The following is an 18,468-nucleotide window of genomic DNA, read 5'->3' as shown; positions in this document are numbered from 1 at the left end:
GGCTCGAGGCCAAGCTATATCGCTCCACATATAAACGCAACATCCGGCTTTAAATTGAATTTGAGAATAAAGACAGTAAGAGGGAACAGAAAAGGCTCACCTGTCAATGGCGGTCTCAGACATTTGTGTCTCAATGAGGAAAAGGTAGAGGTGAGGTAATGTTCCACAGATTGAATATATATATATATATATATATATATATATATATATATATATATATATATATATATATATATATATATATATATATATATATATATATATATATATATATATATATATATATATATATATATATATATATATATATATATATATATATATATATATATATATATATATATATATATATATATATATGTATATAAATATATAAATACATACATAAATATATATGTATATATATATATATATATATATATATATATATATATATATATATATATATATATATATATATATATATATATATATATATATATATATATATATATATATATATATATATATATATATATATATATATATATATATATTGAGTAATGTGAGATGTGATTTTAGAAGAATATAATATTGTAACCTGTACTAGATAAGTGTCACCATTTATTGCTTTTATGATAATCACAAAATACGGAGCGTAACGAGACATCACAGACCAGCGGTTGCGGATGATCAACAGTGAAAAAAATGTGCTTGTGAATAAATAAAACTGAAAATTAAATAACTGAGTGAAGAAATGAAGAGGAAAAGATCCCACAATATTAAGTACATCAATTGTGAACAAGAAAAGAAATTAATAAGAAATGACCAAAACAGAAAAAGGTGAAATATAATTATCTATGTGGTTAACATAAATACAGTCAATAAAGGGAAACAGATGAGCACCGCGACAGCCGTAACTCACCTGTTTCTTCTCTGGCCAGCACGCTCTCAAACGTCAGACTCCTGTAGAAAACTGGGACGGGTCACCTGAGCTGCCCCGCCTTTCCCTGGGGCGGCAGACGTCATCACTGCAGGCAGGAGTGCGGGGCGGGGCTTGGTGGGGCGGGTCGGGAAGGGGATCCTGACGCCACACCCCAATCTCACGCTTTTTATAATTATCATTATGTTATATATATTGCTCGGCTTAGTTAGATTAGGAACTCTGCACACTAATGTAAAAAGTTGTTGTTTGGGGCTTGGCAAGAACTCCTCAGAATATCCAATATTATTCTTTTCTACCTGTGTGTTCCTTGGATACTTCTTTTCGTCCTTTCTCTGGTAAGGTAAATACAGCTCATGTTCACGTAAAATGAGAGACGCAGCATACTCGGGTTGTTAAAGATTTACCACATCATCTACAACAAAAGAAGCGTGCCACATTTCTTTTCTATATAAATAAAGCCAACAATTTGGATTAGAATATTATTTGCCTGCTAAATCCTATTGACTATTCTTGACCTTGTAACGAATATTAAAAATAATGCTTATAGGAGTGGATGTGCTTAGTGGAAGTGAATGAGTTGCGGCACAGGTCAGGCCGCGTTAAGCCCAGACACTGCTGCCTTGTGACTGGACTGAGGCGCGCCTCCGTTGCTTGGAGCACTGAGATATCTTTCACATTAGTTTTGCCCGAGATACATTCTTTACAACTCAGTATTATTGTTATTACTATCATTATTATTATTATTATTATTATTATTATTATTATTATTATTATTATTATTATCATTATTATTATTATTTCATTATTCCAGAATATATGATTACCATGATTGCTGCTTGGTTGTCTGTGCACTATAGCTTGCAGAACAACAATGACAGCAGCATAAGCTGTTTCAACTTTTCCTCTCTCAAAAGTGATTTCTATACATTACAGCGCACCCTTATGCAGATCATATGTAAACCATATCACACCTGAATTGGTATTTGCATAAAGACACCATTTACATGACAAATCTCTCTCTCTCTCTCTCTCTCTCTCTCTCTCTCTCTCAATGTATCTTTTTATCTATCTATGTGAATATTTATTTTCCCTTTATCTAAATATGTGTATTTATATTTATGTAAAGACTTTTTTATAAAGGACGAAATGAAAAACAAACACAACGTTTAAGGATAATATATATGCTTTCCTTTCACATAACAGATAAATCTTTTTTTTAACAGGGAACAAATATATTATTTTTCTTCTACCAACATTCACTAGGTAAGAACAATGGTTTTAAAGATTCGTACATTTGAGATATACCCAAGAATATTTGTAGAAATCGAGGAGAAGGGGCAGCTTGGGCAGAGTAGATTGTACAGTTTTGTCAAGTACGAATGTAAAAAACTGTAAAAAATGACTAGTGTCTGCGAGATGTCACAGAGCAAACAAGGCGAAGGCGAGGCGTGAGGAGTGAGTGGACGTAAGGTGGGAGGGGGTGGGTAGGGGGTACCGACGAGATGTGATTGAAAAAAAAAAATATTCTATGATCAGTTTGGCAACAACAATGACGTCATTTCCGGTAAAACAACAGACTACGTGTGCTACACAGACCTGCTGAAATATTGAAGCCAAATGGTGAGTCCCGGCGCCGTGAATAACAAATGAATGAACGTGAACGGTATAAATACTCAAGACTTGGCTGTGAGCGCGGCCTGCGTGTTACTGGAGCCTGACGAAGGGATCTTGTTCGACAACAGATATTCTCATTTGACAACAAAGAGTCCAATATTAAGTCAACTACAAGTGTGTCGTGCAGAAATGGCCGAGGTATAAATGGCAGAGGTAAAAAGGGAAGGACAAGACCGCGTTGACGGTGTGCAATATAGCACGATATTGCTATTCCGGCCCGGCCAGGCCCGATAGGGCGGCGGAGGAAGGCGCATCCGTTTGGATACAACATCAATATTCAGGTAGACATACGGGCAGATAGACAGACAGGTAACATACATACATACAGACAGGTAACATACAGTCAGACAGATAACATACAGACAGTCAGACAGATAGACAGATAAGACAGACAGACAGCACACACACACACACACACACACACACACACACACACACACACACACACACACACACACACACACACACACACACACACACACACACACACACACACACACACACACACACACACACACACACACACACACACACACACACACACACACACACACACACACACACATACCTAACACTGTGAACATTAATCAAGGGGTTTACACAGGTGTTGGCATGCACCTGTTTATCTCAGCCATCGTCGTCTCGGCCACTTCTAGACCTTCACGGGACCGCTACGTCCCTGCCCGCCAGCGCAGCACAGGTGACGCTGCATCGCGCCCCGCGTCACACTTACACACTATTGGGTGGGGGTGTGGTTGGTGCGTCCCGCGGAGCACCAAGAGCCAGGAGGCGGCTCACCTCTCCACACAGTAAATGGTATTGAAACTGTCATCATTGATATTTTAGTAATTATCATTGTTATCATCATAATTATTATCATGAGTATAATCATCACCATTATCATCCTTATTAACATCATATCGACATTATTATTAATTATTATTATTATTATTATTATTATTATTATTATTATTATTATTATTATTATAACTATGGTCATCATTACAATGGTCATTTAATGGTAACATTAGTGTGTGTGTGTGTGTGTGTGTGTGTGTGTGTGTGTGTGTGTGTGTGTAAGTGTGTGTGTGTGTGCGCGAGCGTGTGTGCGTGCGCCCACATATGTGTATGTACGCGCTCTTGTGTGTGTGTGTGTGTGTGTGTGTGTGTGTGTGTGTGTGTGTGTATTTCCATCTTAAACATCAATCTAATATACGTATAAACACCAAGAGTTTTCAGAAAAATAATACTGCAGATTGGGAGGCCAAGGAGACATGAAATTTTTAGAGCATGAATTCCGACAGGCATTGATTTCAAAATAGTATCTATATTCGTGTATGTATATATGTATATAAACTTCAAACACCAAGTCCTCTATTACACATATTATATATATATAGTATATGCATGAGCTACTTGTGTACCTGCGTGGTACTTCTTGTCAACACTGAGTATTATTATGATCCTTTGAGACGCGCACATTTGTGATCTAGAGTCCAGCTTGAGCACCAGGGAGTGTGTGTGTGTGTGTGTGTGTGTGTGTGTGTGTGTGTGTGTGTGTGTGTGTGTGTGTGTGTGTGTGTGTGTGTGTGTGTGCTTGCTTGCTTACGTGCACACTTTGGAGCGTGGGTGCACATACTTTAATGAATTCAGGGTGAGTTTATGTCTGCACCGCTTATAATATTCCCATCCTGCTGTCCGGGAGAAATCTTTGGTGTTGGAGGCCCAGTGTCAGGGGAGGGTGGAACAGGCGAGGCGCGTGGGGAGGGACGAGGGCTGGGAGTGGAGCGAAGAGGAGAGTTACACGATGGTGATGAAGTCCCGGGGCGGAATGTGTGGAAGGTGGGACGGCCGTAGCGGCCAGTGGGGAGGTGTGGGGAGCGTGGGGAGGGTGATGCCCGCGGTGAATGGCGCGGACTGGGAGTGGAGCGGATGGAGAGGGAGGGAGAATTACAGGAAGACTGAGGTGAGGGGTGAGAGGGGTGTGTGATGGGGGAAGAGGCTCCAGTTTGCAATGTATGGAGGCTTGGGTTGGAAGCACGGGCGGGGGGAGGCGTGGGGAGCGGGGTCGGAGGTTGAGAAGGTGTGGATGGAGTTGGAGATGGAGAAAGGGGAAGGTCGGGGCAGGTGGAGAAGGACGGGGGAGGGGGAGGAAGCTTATGCTACACATCAATAGTGGTCTTTCCTTCGTCGCCCACCTTGATGCTAAGAAGAGTGGTGGTTGTCTGATCTTTGGCAGTCACCTGGCTCGGGTCTCGCGGCATTTGTTGCTGCTGTTGTTGCTGTTGTTGATGTTGAGGTTGGTGGTAGCTCTTCAGTTTGGCCACGTCCTCGCGGAGCTGCAGCAGGAGGTTGGCCATCTTCTTGAGGTGTTTGTCCTGTGTTTGGACGCGAGTCTTGAGCATCTTGATTTCTGTGTCCTGACGGCCCACCTTGTCCTGGTAAAGTTGTGACAGTAGCCGGAGCACCATCTGTAAGTGAGCGTGACGTGATTCGAAGGTGTCACCAGAGAGTGACTTGCGGGGGGTTTTACTGGCTCCAGCTTGTGGCCCCTTTGCGGCTTCCGCAGCTGCTGCCACAGGTGTGGGAATTGGCGGTATTCCAGCCGGCTGATCAAGGGACACAAAGAAACGAGGATCTTCCTCCTGTGAGGACTTTGAGCGGCGGCTGGACATGCGGCTGGGAGCATTGTAGACCTTAACAGAAGGACGTTTTATCTTTTTGCTGCCGTAGCAACGAGTCTCGGCGTCACGAGAGAAGAAGTTCTTAGCCTTAGATTTGTTTTTAGAAGTACCGGCCTTAAAAGGTACACTGTGAATTTGGGACACCTTCTCCAAGAGTCTGAGCAGCGTGGGCGCGCTCTTGGGTTTGTTAACGGGCTCTGAGTGTCGACGCACGATGTCTGGTTCGTGGACATACTTGCGTTTGATGGTAGAGCGGCGGAAGGGACGCTGGCGGGCGATAGCAGCTTGGTGAGCAGCAGAAGGTGTGATGCTGGCTGTCACCGAGCCCTCCTCGTTGATGGTGGATATCGGATGCTGCTGCATGTGGCGCTGCTTACACTGCGGGTGGTGCTGGAACTGTCGTGCGTGCTGCTGCGACTGAGAGGGGGGTGGTCCCGGGTGCTGGTGGTGCTGGTGATGCTGATGCTGAGCGTGGTGCTGGTGCTGCATATGCTGTTGATGTTGCTGTTGATGGAGCTGCTGCTGGTGAAGCTGTTGTTGGTGAAGCTGCTGCTGCTGCTGCTGATGGAGCTGTTGCTGCTGCTGTTGATGGAGCTGTTGCTGCTGCTGCTGCTGCTGTGTTTGCTGCTGTTGCTGCTGCTGTTGCTGTTGTTGTTGTTGTTGCTGCTGGTATTGCTGATGATACTGGTGCGTGTAGTATTGCTGATATTGTTGCTGCTGCAGTTGCTGCAGTTGATGCTCATGATACAAGATTTGCTGGTGAAGCATATGATCTTGATGCTCCTTAGACATGTCCTGTGGCTGTTGGTGAAGGTGGTGGTCTTGTGTGTGTGGGTGGTCCTGGGGATAGCTGCCATCCGGGTAGCTGGCGGGGACTTGTTGCTCCTGTGGGTAGCTGCCGGTCACCTGGTGGTCCTGCTGATAGGTACCAGGCACCTGGTGCTCCTGTTGGTAAGTACCAGGCACCTGATGTTCCTGCTGATAAGTGCCGGTTACCTGGTGCTCCTGTTGGTAAGTGCCAGGCACCTGGTGCTCCTGTGGATAAGTCCCGGACACCTGGTGTTCCTGTTGGTATCCTGGTACTGGGTGTTCCTGTGGGTATCCTGGTGCCTGGTGCTCTTGTGGGTATCCTTGCATCTGGTGCTCCTGTGAGTAACCACTGGACATTTGCTGGTGATCTTGCATGTGTGGCATGTGGTCCTGAGAGTATGGTGGGGGCATCTGCTGCTCTTGTTGTGGGTCGTGGGGAGCCTGGTGGTCGTGGTGAGGCTGGGAAGAGTAGTGTGGGGGGTGGTGGGGATCATGAGGGTGTTGCTGAAGGGGAAAGCCGGGCAGCTCGTGGGCAGCAGCTTCGTGCATGCCGCTGTCAGTGTCGGTATCGTTTCCGGAGGCTGTCATTTCCGCTTCGTGTTCGCATGCACGGCAGTGCACCTCTGGTGGAGGAGGAACCACGTTGATCTCGGTGGGTGTGATGTTACCAAGGGACATTTTTGGGCGCCTCTGGGCCAGGCGCCTTTTCCGTTGCGAGGAACCTCCATAGGGTCGGGTGAGGGTGGTGCGGGTGAGGGAAGGGCGGCGAGGCGGGGTGGGTACTCCACTTACGTAAGAACGAGGCAGAGAGGAGCGGCGTGGCTGAGGGATTGCAACGGCGGAGGCGCGACGAGACTGCGATGCTGCTGCTGCGGCAACGGCGGAGGCACGTCGCGACTGTGGTGTTGCTGCTGCTGCGGCGGCGGCTGCCAGCAGGTTAGAGCTGTATAGAGGCGGAATCCAGTAAACGAGATCTGACTGGGCGTCGTTCATCATGGCGGCCATCGGTTTCCAGGCCCATTCCATCTGCAACTGAAGTGGGGATTAGCGCTTCGGCCAAGGAGGGTTAGAGGTCAATGTGAGTCATGGGTCAGGTTTGTCTATCAGAAATATTTATGGTACACTTAGGTATAACTACCCTCCCCGGCACCACCTCTATCCTCCTCACCGGCCAGTCACGTGCCATTCTCTCCCACACCCACTGTTCTCTCTCATTTATAAATGATGCAGCTCGTGAACAGCTCCTGCAGCTTTCCTTGCAAGAGAACCCCCAGCCCACCAAATAATTAGAATTTTTCTTCTATGTCCTGCGGGCCATTATCTTTTGAACTTTGCCTCGGTTTAACTTTAGCATTCTTGAGCCAGGTTGCCTTTCCTTTTCTCTTCCCTTCCCTTACCGCCTTACCTTTTCCTCCAGAGCTTTCCTTTGAGCCTCCGCCGCCCGTCTGGCTTTCGTGCTGTTGGTGACGCGAAACTTGAGCATGGTGTTGGTGATGTCAGCACCTTCGGGATGAAATCGAACCCTTGAGGTCTGTGTTAGACCCCTTATTGAGTCGATAAGGAGCGTTACAGCTGTAGTTGTGCCTTCAGACTCAGGGGTGTCAGGTTTACTGCTGCAGTCAACCAGTTGGTGGTGTTGATGTCAACAGCCTCTAACGTGGTGGTGTCAACAGGGAATCTGGAGGAAAAAGTGACATGTCTTTATTTCAGTCGCCAAGGAGACGCAGATAGAAGAGCGAAGCGAGGGCTTAGGAATGGGGGAGATAGCAGGGAGCGTGGGAGAGGGAAAGAGAGGAGGGAGTGGGAGTTGCAGCTTTGGAGTGGGAGAGTGGGGAAGAGAGAAACGGTCCTTTAAAGACGAAACACTCACAAAGGCGAGCACCACCTCAGCTGACCTGCGGCTGCTCTACTCCTACCATTCTACCTTGTCCCCATAGCTCACCTGCTACTACCCTGTCCCCATAGCTCACCTGCCACTAACCTGTCCCCATTGCTCAGTTGCTACTACCCTGTCCCCATAGCTCACCTGTCCTGCTTCATCCTTATCTTGCCCGGCCAGGAATGTTTTGTCCACAAAATTCATCCTGCCACTTCGCCCAGCTGCACTGCTTGGTTCATCTTTTCCGTACACCACACCGCCTCTCTGTCCACACATCATTCGCTTTGCCTCGCCTGCTGAGTCTCACTTACCGCGTCTCGCCCTCCTTGCATCACTCACCCGTCTTCACTCGATATGCCTCTTTCATCCTGCCTCCTTCACCATCCTCACTCACCTTACCTCTGCCATTAGGCTTTACTCGCCCTGCGTTAGTTACCGTGCCTCGTTCGCTATATTTCACTCAGTTACATTCACATTCTCTCACTCGCCTTGCTTCATTCATCGTGATTCACTCATCCTGCCTCACTCGTCCTGCTTCACCCATCATGCCTCATTTACTGTCTCACTCGTTCTCTCACTCACTCACTCTGCCTCAGTCTCACTCGCTCTCTCACTCATCCATCCTTCAACCCCTCTGCCTCACCTACACTGGTTCACATACTTTCCCTCACTCCCTGCCTGGCCTGTCGTCCCTCACCTGTTCGAAGAATCTCACAAACATTCACGTCGCCCACTTTTCCTTCACACACTTGACCTTCCTTTCGTGTTTTGCTCCGTTGGGTTTTTACACACCGATGAACATTCTCTGCCCAGGAAATGCGGCCAAAATAAATGTTTCGTGCCCCAGACCAACCAAACTATTTATTCACAAACTCTATATATATTATTGCAGCGAGTCCCTGTTTTGTTCAACGTGTTCAGTTTGTTTTCGTGGATAGAGCGTATTCATGTTTTTTTTACATTTAAGACAGGAATACTGAGGACATTACTGAGCCACGCGATGAAAGCAGCGGTCATGGCAAAATCTGCGGACGTAATAACGCTATTTCGAATTCCAGGGAGTGCAGGTGTATGAGATGAGTGTGGGTGAGGTGTTCCCGGGCGCCTCACTCTGCCGCAGCGCTTTCCGGTTATCATGAATAGCATTGTACTCAGCTCATTCCCCTCCCTAAACAGAAGCCAAGTCATTAATTATAATGATACAGAAGTGATTGAGTTCGTATATATATATATATATATATATATATATATATATATATATATATATATATATATATATATATATATATATATATATATATATATATATATATATATATATATATATATATATGTATTGATGAAGGACTTAGATGTGATTCATATTAACAGAACATAAACTTGAAGAGATATTCATATTAGTAAATATTACAAACCAAAAATATTCAGAGTTCACCTTGTTAAGTGCATACATTGGAATATAAATGCATGAAGCTAGAAATTAATTCTCAAAGAAACATCAACTAAATGTTAATATTGAAATAAAAAATAAAAAAATACTTTACTGAGGTAGCGAAATAAAATAAATGTGAACTTGGAGAAGTATATTACCGACAGGAACTAAGGATGACCTAAGAAAAATAAGCTAATTAAAACTAATAAAGATTAGAAATTAAAACAAAAAAGGTGTGGTGACAGAGTCTGTGTAGGTCTGTGCCCATGTCTCAGTTCCTGTCAGGTAAATGAGCAGAATCGTGGCTCAGGTATACAGAGGGCAGACAGCACAGGGAGAGACTTACAGGTACGCACCTCCCACACTTGAGTCGAGGCTTGATGGGTACGAATTGTTCTCGCGTGTGAAAATTATAAATACTGTATACTAATAGACTGTATTTGTATTATGCCCTTATAGTATGAAGACATTTTGCGCCCAGCTGGACCCTCAGGCAACACGGAATAAAGCTACACACGTCAGTGGCCACAGCAGCGGGGATCAGTTGTTCCAGACCCGTCAGCCTACGTCCGTATATTACACAAACCGAAATTAACGTTTTTCCGTGAGTGATGTGGATGGTGACACTCATACCGCTGCACTCACCACGCCTCCTTTGCCTTGTCTCCTTTCCCTGCACCATTCCCTTGCCTTCACAGGCCTGTCTCACTCGTCCCGCCGTCATCCTCACTCCCCTACCTCACTCATTCTGTTCTATTTTCTCTGTCTAGTTACTCAGCCTCACTCACTCTGTTTCGTGCCCCTTTCCTCGATTACCTTACTTAAGTCATCCTACCTCACTCACTATGCTTCTTTAATTCTGCCTCACTGATCCTGCGTCATCCACCCTGTCTCACCCACCACCTTTTACTAACTGTCATATTCACCCATTCTCACCCTGCCTCACTCCCCTGCCTTGCCTGTCGTCCCTCACCTGCTCAAGGAATCTCACAAACATTCACGTCGCCCACTTTTCTTCACACACTTGACCTTTCTTATGTATTTTGCTCAGCCGGTTTTTTTACACACCGATGAGCATTCCCCGCCCAGGAAATGCGGCCGAAATAAATGTTCCGTGCACAAGACAGGTCAAACTGTTTTTCTTTTTAAACTGGATATATTGTTGCAGTGAGTCCCTTTATTTTTTCTTGTCATACTGTCATACATTCTTTACTCAGGCTGTGTTTTGGGAATCATTTATTTGTTTATTTATTTATTTATTTATTTATTTACTTATTTTATTTATTTGTTTATTTATTGATGTATTTATTTATTTATTTATTTACTTAATTAATCAATTTATTTTTTTTAGTGGGAGGGATTACAAAAGTTTCAGGGAAAGATAGTGAGGATCCCAAGAGAGCCGCACGACGAAAGCAGCGGTGTGGCAGATTCTACTTACGTAATAGAGCTCATCTCGAATTCTGGGAACACAGGTGTGCAGGATAACGGTGGGCAAGGAGCTCCACGGTGTCTCACTCTGGGGGACTGTGCTCTATATATACATACTCATAAACAAGACAGTTCTTTTAGCATTACGAGCACAATCTAGTTAAGCCAAGTCTGCTATTTTCGATATTTCATTGTGGAGAAAACCCGACTCCCAGCTCGGGTAAATGAGCCAATAACGTCAAAATTATATTGAATTTTTTGTTGTTTTGTATTTACTATTTTTCTCGGGTAGTAATGAGTAGACTTTGTTTACCAAGACACGCCAACGTTATCACTTGATCAACGCTACTGAGATGATAGTGGGCTGTTGCCCCTCTTACATAAAAAAAAAAAAAAACAATCATGATCCCTTCCACACCTGTCCCTTTCCCAAAAAATATAAAGTAACGTAAAGAAATTAACGATAATGCTTGAAAAGAAGAGACTTAGTAAATGTTAAGCATCACTTAAACATCTAAAAAAAGACTGTACTTAAAAAATATAAGTTTATATATATATATATATATATATATATATATATATATATATATATATATATATATATATATATATATATATATATATATATATATATATATATATATATATATATATATATATATATATATATATATATATAATTACCGTAAAAAGGAAGAGTTACAAATATGATTATTAAAAAGGAGGAGTGCTAAAGTTGAATACTGAAACTGCAAATAATTGAAATTACTAAGATACTGACTAATATTATGGACAAGATCTATCCCGAAAATTAAAAACGAGTTGGTAATTGGAAGAAGAAGAAGAAGAAGAAGAAGAAGAAGAAGAAGAAAGGAAAGGAAAAAAGAGAAAAAAGATATGAAAGAAAGTGTGTGGAATAATGTGTTCATATATCACTTCGTGGCAGCCAAACAATCGGGGGCACGTTCAGGAGTGTAAAGGACAGCAGAAAAGACTTGCAGTTGCACGCCGCCATCTCAACCCAAGGCTCGATGGGTACGAATTGCCCTAGCGCGTAAAGATTCTGAATATTACATGGTAATAATAAACATTTTGCGAGGTGGCTGAGCTCTCAGGCGTCACGGGATAAAGATACACCCCGGTAGCCACAGTAATGAGATACACCTACGCTGGGGACGTCAGTTTACGTACTACGTCTACCTAAGTATATTACACGAACAGGACCTAAAATGTTTTCCCATTAGTTCTGTGGATGACAATACATTCTCCGCCACCACCACGGACACCATCGCCATCATCTTAAAGAAGAAAACGCCACCACCACCACCATCACATCCATGCCAGCGCCACCACCGCCGCCGCCACCCCAACGGCCACCACCACTATTATGAAAATTAAGTCTGCAAAAGATGACACGGCAATCTCAGACACGCTTGTTATAATCTTCTTCACTTATTGTAGAGTGCTGAGTTCGTCCATGATTTAATATCCCCTTCTTTTGGCCATTATCTGCACCTCTCATTATGTCTTTGTCCTGTGAACCACGTCGGTGATACACAGCCTGTCTGAACCTTCGCGGTCTGTGTATGCATGTATGTATCGATATCTGATGCCCATTCTGTTCTCTGTTCCCCTGAGATCGTCCAAATTGATGGCCGCGACAGAAGAATCTCCACGTATTGTCTGGCCTTATCATAAATTATCGTATCTCTTAATCCTCTCACTCTCCTCTCGTCACCGTCTCTCACACACTCCAGCATCATGTATTCATCATTCATTAGATGAATTGTTCTCATTGTCCTCGTGCTCCTAACACACCTATCATATATACTGTTTAGAACGTGTTTGTCTGCCTGCCTGTCCGTCTGTCTGCATGTTTGTCTCTTCTGTATATTCGCAGCTAAGAACGTGAATAAAACCAACACCATCCAACACAAAATATCCGAGAACGTGGACGTAAAATACCGAAATTCACCCCCAAAAACTGACTCAATCAAAAGGCATCAGCAAAAATGAACAGACAGGAAAACCGTGCAAGGTTAGATTCACTGTAATAGCACACCGAGCATATGTTACAGGGATAACTATTTTACGACGCGGCTAATAGCGAGGATTAAAACGTACCTCTGATCTAAAATTATGAGATGGCTGGAAAACATAAATGTGGCCAGAGTGGGATTACGTGCTTTGCCAATTTTCTGTTAAGTCCAAAATGACACTTTCTTTCTTTTTTTTTTTTTTGCTTTCTTTTTTCATCCATGTTTTTACGCCATCAGGCTTTGTCCACTTGCACTTCACACACACACAAACACAAACACACACACACACACACACACACACACAAACACACAAACACACACACACACACACACACACACACACACACACACACACACACACACACACACACACACTCAAACTAGAACATATTATCGCATTTTTAAAGAATTTCTTTCTTTCCACTGTCATTATTTTCTTTAATACTTTAAATCATAGTCTTTTTCCTTGTTATAGACCAAACATTTCAACCTATTTTCCTTGTTTATGATTTAAAGAGCTGTTATTTTGTGATGACTAGATTTGAAAGCACTGAAATATGACGAGGAAATCACTGTGGCAAGCGCCCTGACAGTTAAGGTGTTCCTCACATGATTATGCTCTGTTAATCCTTTGGGTACCACAACATTAGCTGACTTTCACTCCAGATACCATTACAACAGTGAATTAACTTTAAGATGGTTTTGTTGTAAGGAGGCGTTAAAAATTACCTACTACAACTCATCAAATAGCATTATATCTCCGTTTACTCCTTTCATAATAAAAGGTGATTTTGTGATGGTTAGAAAGTGTCTCTGGTGCTGTAAGGCTTACCTATTATAGTATTATTTGCCATACTTCACTTATTACAAACGATGGCCATTTTTGTTGACATAAGTTAGATTTGACAGTGTTTCTAGAATTCAAATAGTCTTTGTAAAAAAAAAGAAGAAGAAAGAAAGAAGGAACAACTTTTCGAAATTATCGCCAGCCATTTGTTTGATCAGTACTTAAACATAATTCCTCACCCCGCATGGCAATGCTCCTTGAATACAAGAGTGTAGCCATATTATAGACAAAACGTAATATAAGCTAAAAGAAATTTAGGGCAAGTTATACTCTTCAAGCGGCGCCAGGGCTTGCGGGGATCCGTCATCAAGGTTTTCTTTATCTTTTACAAAACTTTATTTATTGACCTTCGTTGTTTCATTCTTCACTCATTACTTCCACTCATTTTATGTAAGTAATGAAAATTTTTTACTCATGTCAAGCTGCCTTACCGTGGTGGTGGAAGATGAAGGAAAGTGCGTCCACGCTTCAAGTATGGCACGATATCCGAGGGAAGAAAATAAGTTAAAGTTGTGCTGAGCTTCAAATTATTTCACAAAAGCATTGATGGTAACTCGTGTATTGCTGTGGCACAAAACCATAATTTTCAGCTCAGCTCAGCACGGCTGTAATGATTTTCTTCATTAGGGCAGCATTTGCTGCGTGGACACTTACTTTTCATACCTCTTAATTCTGTATCCCTCTTTCAACCATACTTTGCAAGCGGCAGAAGCATCTCAAGGTGTTGCAGGTGATTCCCCTCAACCATTCCACGATTGTTCCAATGTCTTTTGGTTGACATAAGTCTGATACACGTTCATTATTTCTACCATCCATTCTCTGCACACCACAGGCATTTTAAAGTAACCCATCTCAACAGCTTGGATTCTAGATCTTTGACTTTCATTCACACCACAGGTCTCGCTCGGGTGAAGAGTAGAAGACAAAGGGGACGGAGAGGGCTCAGCAAACATTGGCTGTTAGTTTTTAGCTTCTTCACCTGACGAACTGGAGCCCACTCCCTGATTAACGCTGCTCCCGACCGGCCTCCCGTCAGGGGCATGTCAGTTTTAGACATACACGAAAAGACTCATTGGGGTGTTAAGGACCAAAGACTCGTATATTTACATGTGATATATCAATACAACAACAACGAATTTGATGAAATAATACACTAATTTAATACGATATTAAATATTATACGTAATTATTATAATCATTATTATTATTATTATTATTATTATTATTATTATTATTATTATTATTATTATTATTATTATTTCCATACGAAAATAGAACGTTGATACGAGTGTCAGCAACAGAATGTTGAATGTGAATCACCAATAAATCAATGATCGTTCCGCAGCAGTGTTATGTACAAAATGGCGAGAACACGTGCTTCATAAAGCTGATGCTTATTGGTGGCGCGAGAGGACGTGTGAGCTCTTCCCAGGCTGGGTGGTGGCGGAGTGGCCTTCACGAGACGGATAAGAAGTGACAGCACGAACAGAGTGACCTTTATAAGCACAATAAGTACCTAAAAATGATTAGGAATTTTGATAAAATCCTAAACAGACGGGACAGCTTGATGTAATGAACAAAACTTATGAAGGAGGAAGACTTACAAAAAAAATAGAAAATGAAAAATAACATGAAGGAAAAGATGAGACAAAGAATGAAGACTCAGGATATAAACTCAAGTAATGGAATAATGACCTTAAAGGGCAAGATGGGAAGTAAGAGCAGGCGGCACAGACTCCACGAAATGTTTCACCAAGGCATGGAACGGGAGCTGCAAAGAGAAGGCAGGAAGGAGTCGAGGGACGGAAGGCCCCGCAGCGACTCTGCCGTGAAAGGTTGGCCACCGTGACGGAAAGGGGGACTGCTTCACTCTAAACGTTTGGCATTCATTCGAAAACTCCGTCTGGCAAGGTTTTGGTAGTGACCAGTGTAGCTTCCCTAGCCGCTCCTTCCAGCCCATTCTTATTGGATTTGGAATAAGGCAACAGTTTAATTTGTAGTCTTTTTTCCCTTAGATAACCGTCGCTCCAAGTCAAGATTCTATAAACCTAATCCATTAAAGAACGTATTATCCTCATCAAGATATTTTCCCGCTCCAACGAGCAGGAAACTGTTTTTCTACTAAAAATGAAAGTTGAATAAGATAAAAAAAAATAATAAAGGGACTTAATTGGGAGTAGATAGGCTCCTTGAAGTGGTGGCGGAGGTCGTCTTTTGACAACACGACCTCTCCGGCGAGTTAGCGAGTCTGCCTCCATCAGTTTTAAAATGTTAGTGGCGCAAACTGTTACCTCGGTGAGATTTAATTAAGGAGGAACACACACCTGAAGGTACGACCAAGGAGGCGCCCTCCCTCTTCCCTCCTTCCTCACCACTTTCGTCTTTTTATCTCTCCCATGGATCTTTCTTCACGCCATCCCTCTTCTTTCCCTTCCCGCTTCCCTGCCCCCCGCCTCCCAGCTGAGACTCCTTACCCCTCAGCTAGTTCCACAGTACATCGATGTTGCATCCCCCACTCTCCTCCTTCCCTCACCAACTCTTCCCTCGGGTGCACCTCCTCCTCTCCCCCTCTTACGTAACGCAGACTACTCTTATCTCCCTCTTGACCTGATATTTCCCTCCCTCTTCCAGCATCCCATCGCTACACGTCTCCCTCCTTCCCTTTCACTTCCTCTCCCTCCACCTTCCCTCCTTCCTGCGTCGCTACATTCCTTGACAAAATTTTCCATCTTTTTACACATCACGGCCACAACTTCCTCAATCATTTGTATCACTGAAGCACACACACACACACACACACACACACACACACACACACACACACACACACACACACACACACACACACATGTTTATACAACACTGATTCGTAGGTCAGTGGAATGCGTTCTTGACTGCCACTCGACACGCATAGGATTTTTCGTAGACACTGAGCGGTTACCGGCGGTGTGTGGCGCCAGTTTTTCTCACCCTCCCAGCTGCTAACTCTGTACAAGGGCCTTATTCGTCCATGTATGGAGTATGCTTCACATGTCTGGGGGGGTTCCACTCATACTGCTTTTGCTCTTCTAGACAGGGTGGAATCGAAAGCTTTTCGTCTCATCAACTCCTCTCCTCTAACTGACTGTCTTCAGCCTCTCTCTCACCGCCGCAATGTTGCATATCTAGCTGTCTTCTACCGCTATTTTCATGCTAACTGCTCTTCTGATCTTGCTAACTGCATGCCTCCCCTCCTCCCGCGGCCTCGCTGTACAAGACTTTCTTCTTTCTCTCACCCCTATTCTGTCCACCTCTCTAACGCAAGACTTAACCAGTATTCTCAATCCTTCATCCCTTTCTCTGGTAAACTCTGGAACTCCCTGCCTGCTTCTGTATTTCCACCTTCCTATGACTTGAATTCCTTCAAGAGGGAGGTTTCAAGACACTTATTCATCAATTTTTGACCACTGCTTTGACCCTTTTATGGGACTGGCATTTCAGTAGGCATATTTTTTTATTGGATTTTTGTTGCCCTTGGCCAGTGTCCCTCCTACATAAAAAAAAAAAAAAAAAAATTACGAGTAGATCTCATAGATCGGTCTTTGTGAAATCTGAGCCTTTCCCAGGATGGTAACAACTTGTGATCACGTTTAATCCATACATACACAAACACACACACACACACACAACAAAAGTTCTCGCTTTGCACGAGACGAGGCTGCGGGCAGTCGGCTGATAGCGGAAGGGAGGCTCTACTTTAGCGTCGCGCACATACGCACGCACACATACATATACGCACACGAATATACGCACACACACATACATGCGCACACAAGCATACACGCACATACACCCTCCCCCACCAGGAATACATGTCCGTGCGCGGGTGAGATTGTTCCGTGAGTCATACATGGAGGTCAGGCAGCAGCTGGGGCTGACTCAACTGACGGCCGCGGCGCTGAGTGTGGCGGCGGGGGGTGGGTAGCTGTAGTGATGAGGATGGTGGGCGGGTGGAATAGTGAGTCTGGTGAGGATAGCGAGTGCGCTGATGAGTGTGGTGAGTTCTGTGGTAGGCAGGAAAAACGTGAGTGTGGTAGTGGAGAGTAGGAAAGATGACAGTGGTGATAGCCGTGATGGGGGCTGTGATAATGGCAGTGGATAGCAGCAGGACAGCGGGAAATGTGGTGGCGGAGTTGGTCGGGCTGATGCTCTAGTCTAGTTATTTGCGCTTCTGTTATTGGTGGAGGTGCTGCTGTCGGTATTAGTAGTGTGTGGGGGACGGGGAGATGTAATAGGGATGGTGGTGGTAAAGGTAGCAGGGGTGGAGGAAGATAAATGTTTATGGAGGTGATAATGATGTTCACAAGGGTAGAGGAGGTGAAGCTGATCCCGACGGGAGAAAACTGTTTGCGGGTGGTAAAAGACGGTGGTGGTGGTGATGCTGATAAAGGAAGGGGAAAGGAGAATGAGGAGGAGGAGGGCGCGGGGAAACACGTGAATGACAGACGCATAAAGCCCAGTGGCGTGTCTGAAAATTACTTCTTTTACTATTTTCTAATCTTCTTCATTCTTTTACTGATACTGTGATGCCGCGATGCAAAGGTTCGTAGGTGTTTGAGACTAAAAATAGGAGCAGGAAGAGGTGTTAACGTTAATTAACAGTAAATGAACGTACAATGACATTTTACCTCACTTCACTTTGCCATCGTGCTTAAGGCAACCTGTGGACGAAGCGGGGAAGGGAAGAAAAATGTGTAAACAAAAGGTG

The 18,468-nt window shown here is 43.8% G+C and overlaps 1 protein-coding gene across 1 annotated transcript in view; it reads right to left on the bottom strand.

The window, feature by feature from the left end:
• Nucleotides 1–2,085: 2,085 nt before the first annotated feature.
• LOC135101563 (uncharacterized) overlaps nt 2,086–18,468 on the bottom strand; it is a 20,908-nt gene continuing 4,525 nt past the window's right edge. Inside the window, exons 2-3 of the mRNA XM_064005673.1 lie at nt 7,499–7,771; nt 2,086–7,125 (exon numbers count right to left, since the gene is read on the bottom strand). Of these exons, the coding sequence (XP_063861743.1) occupies nt 4,762–7,125; nt 7,499–7,576 (2,442 nt within the window). The 5' untranslated portion in view covers nt 7,577–7,771 and the 3' untranslated portion in view covers nt 2,086–4,761. The remainder of the gene's footprint in view (nt 7,126–7,498; nt 7,772–18,468) is intronic.

The sequence above is a fragment of the Scylla paramamosain genome, chromosome 6 (assembly GCF_035594125.1).
Source record: "Scylla paramamosain isolate STU-SP2022 chromosome 6, ASM3559412v1, whole genome shotgun sequence".
Lineage (NCBI taxonomy): Eukaryota > Metazoa > Arthropoda > Malacostraca > Decapoda > Portunidae > Scylla > Scylla paramamosain.
Note: the sequence above shows the minus strand (reverse complement) of the source record. Positions and strands in the feature narration are given on the sequence as shown.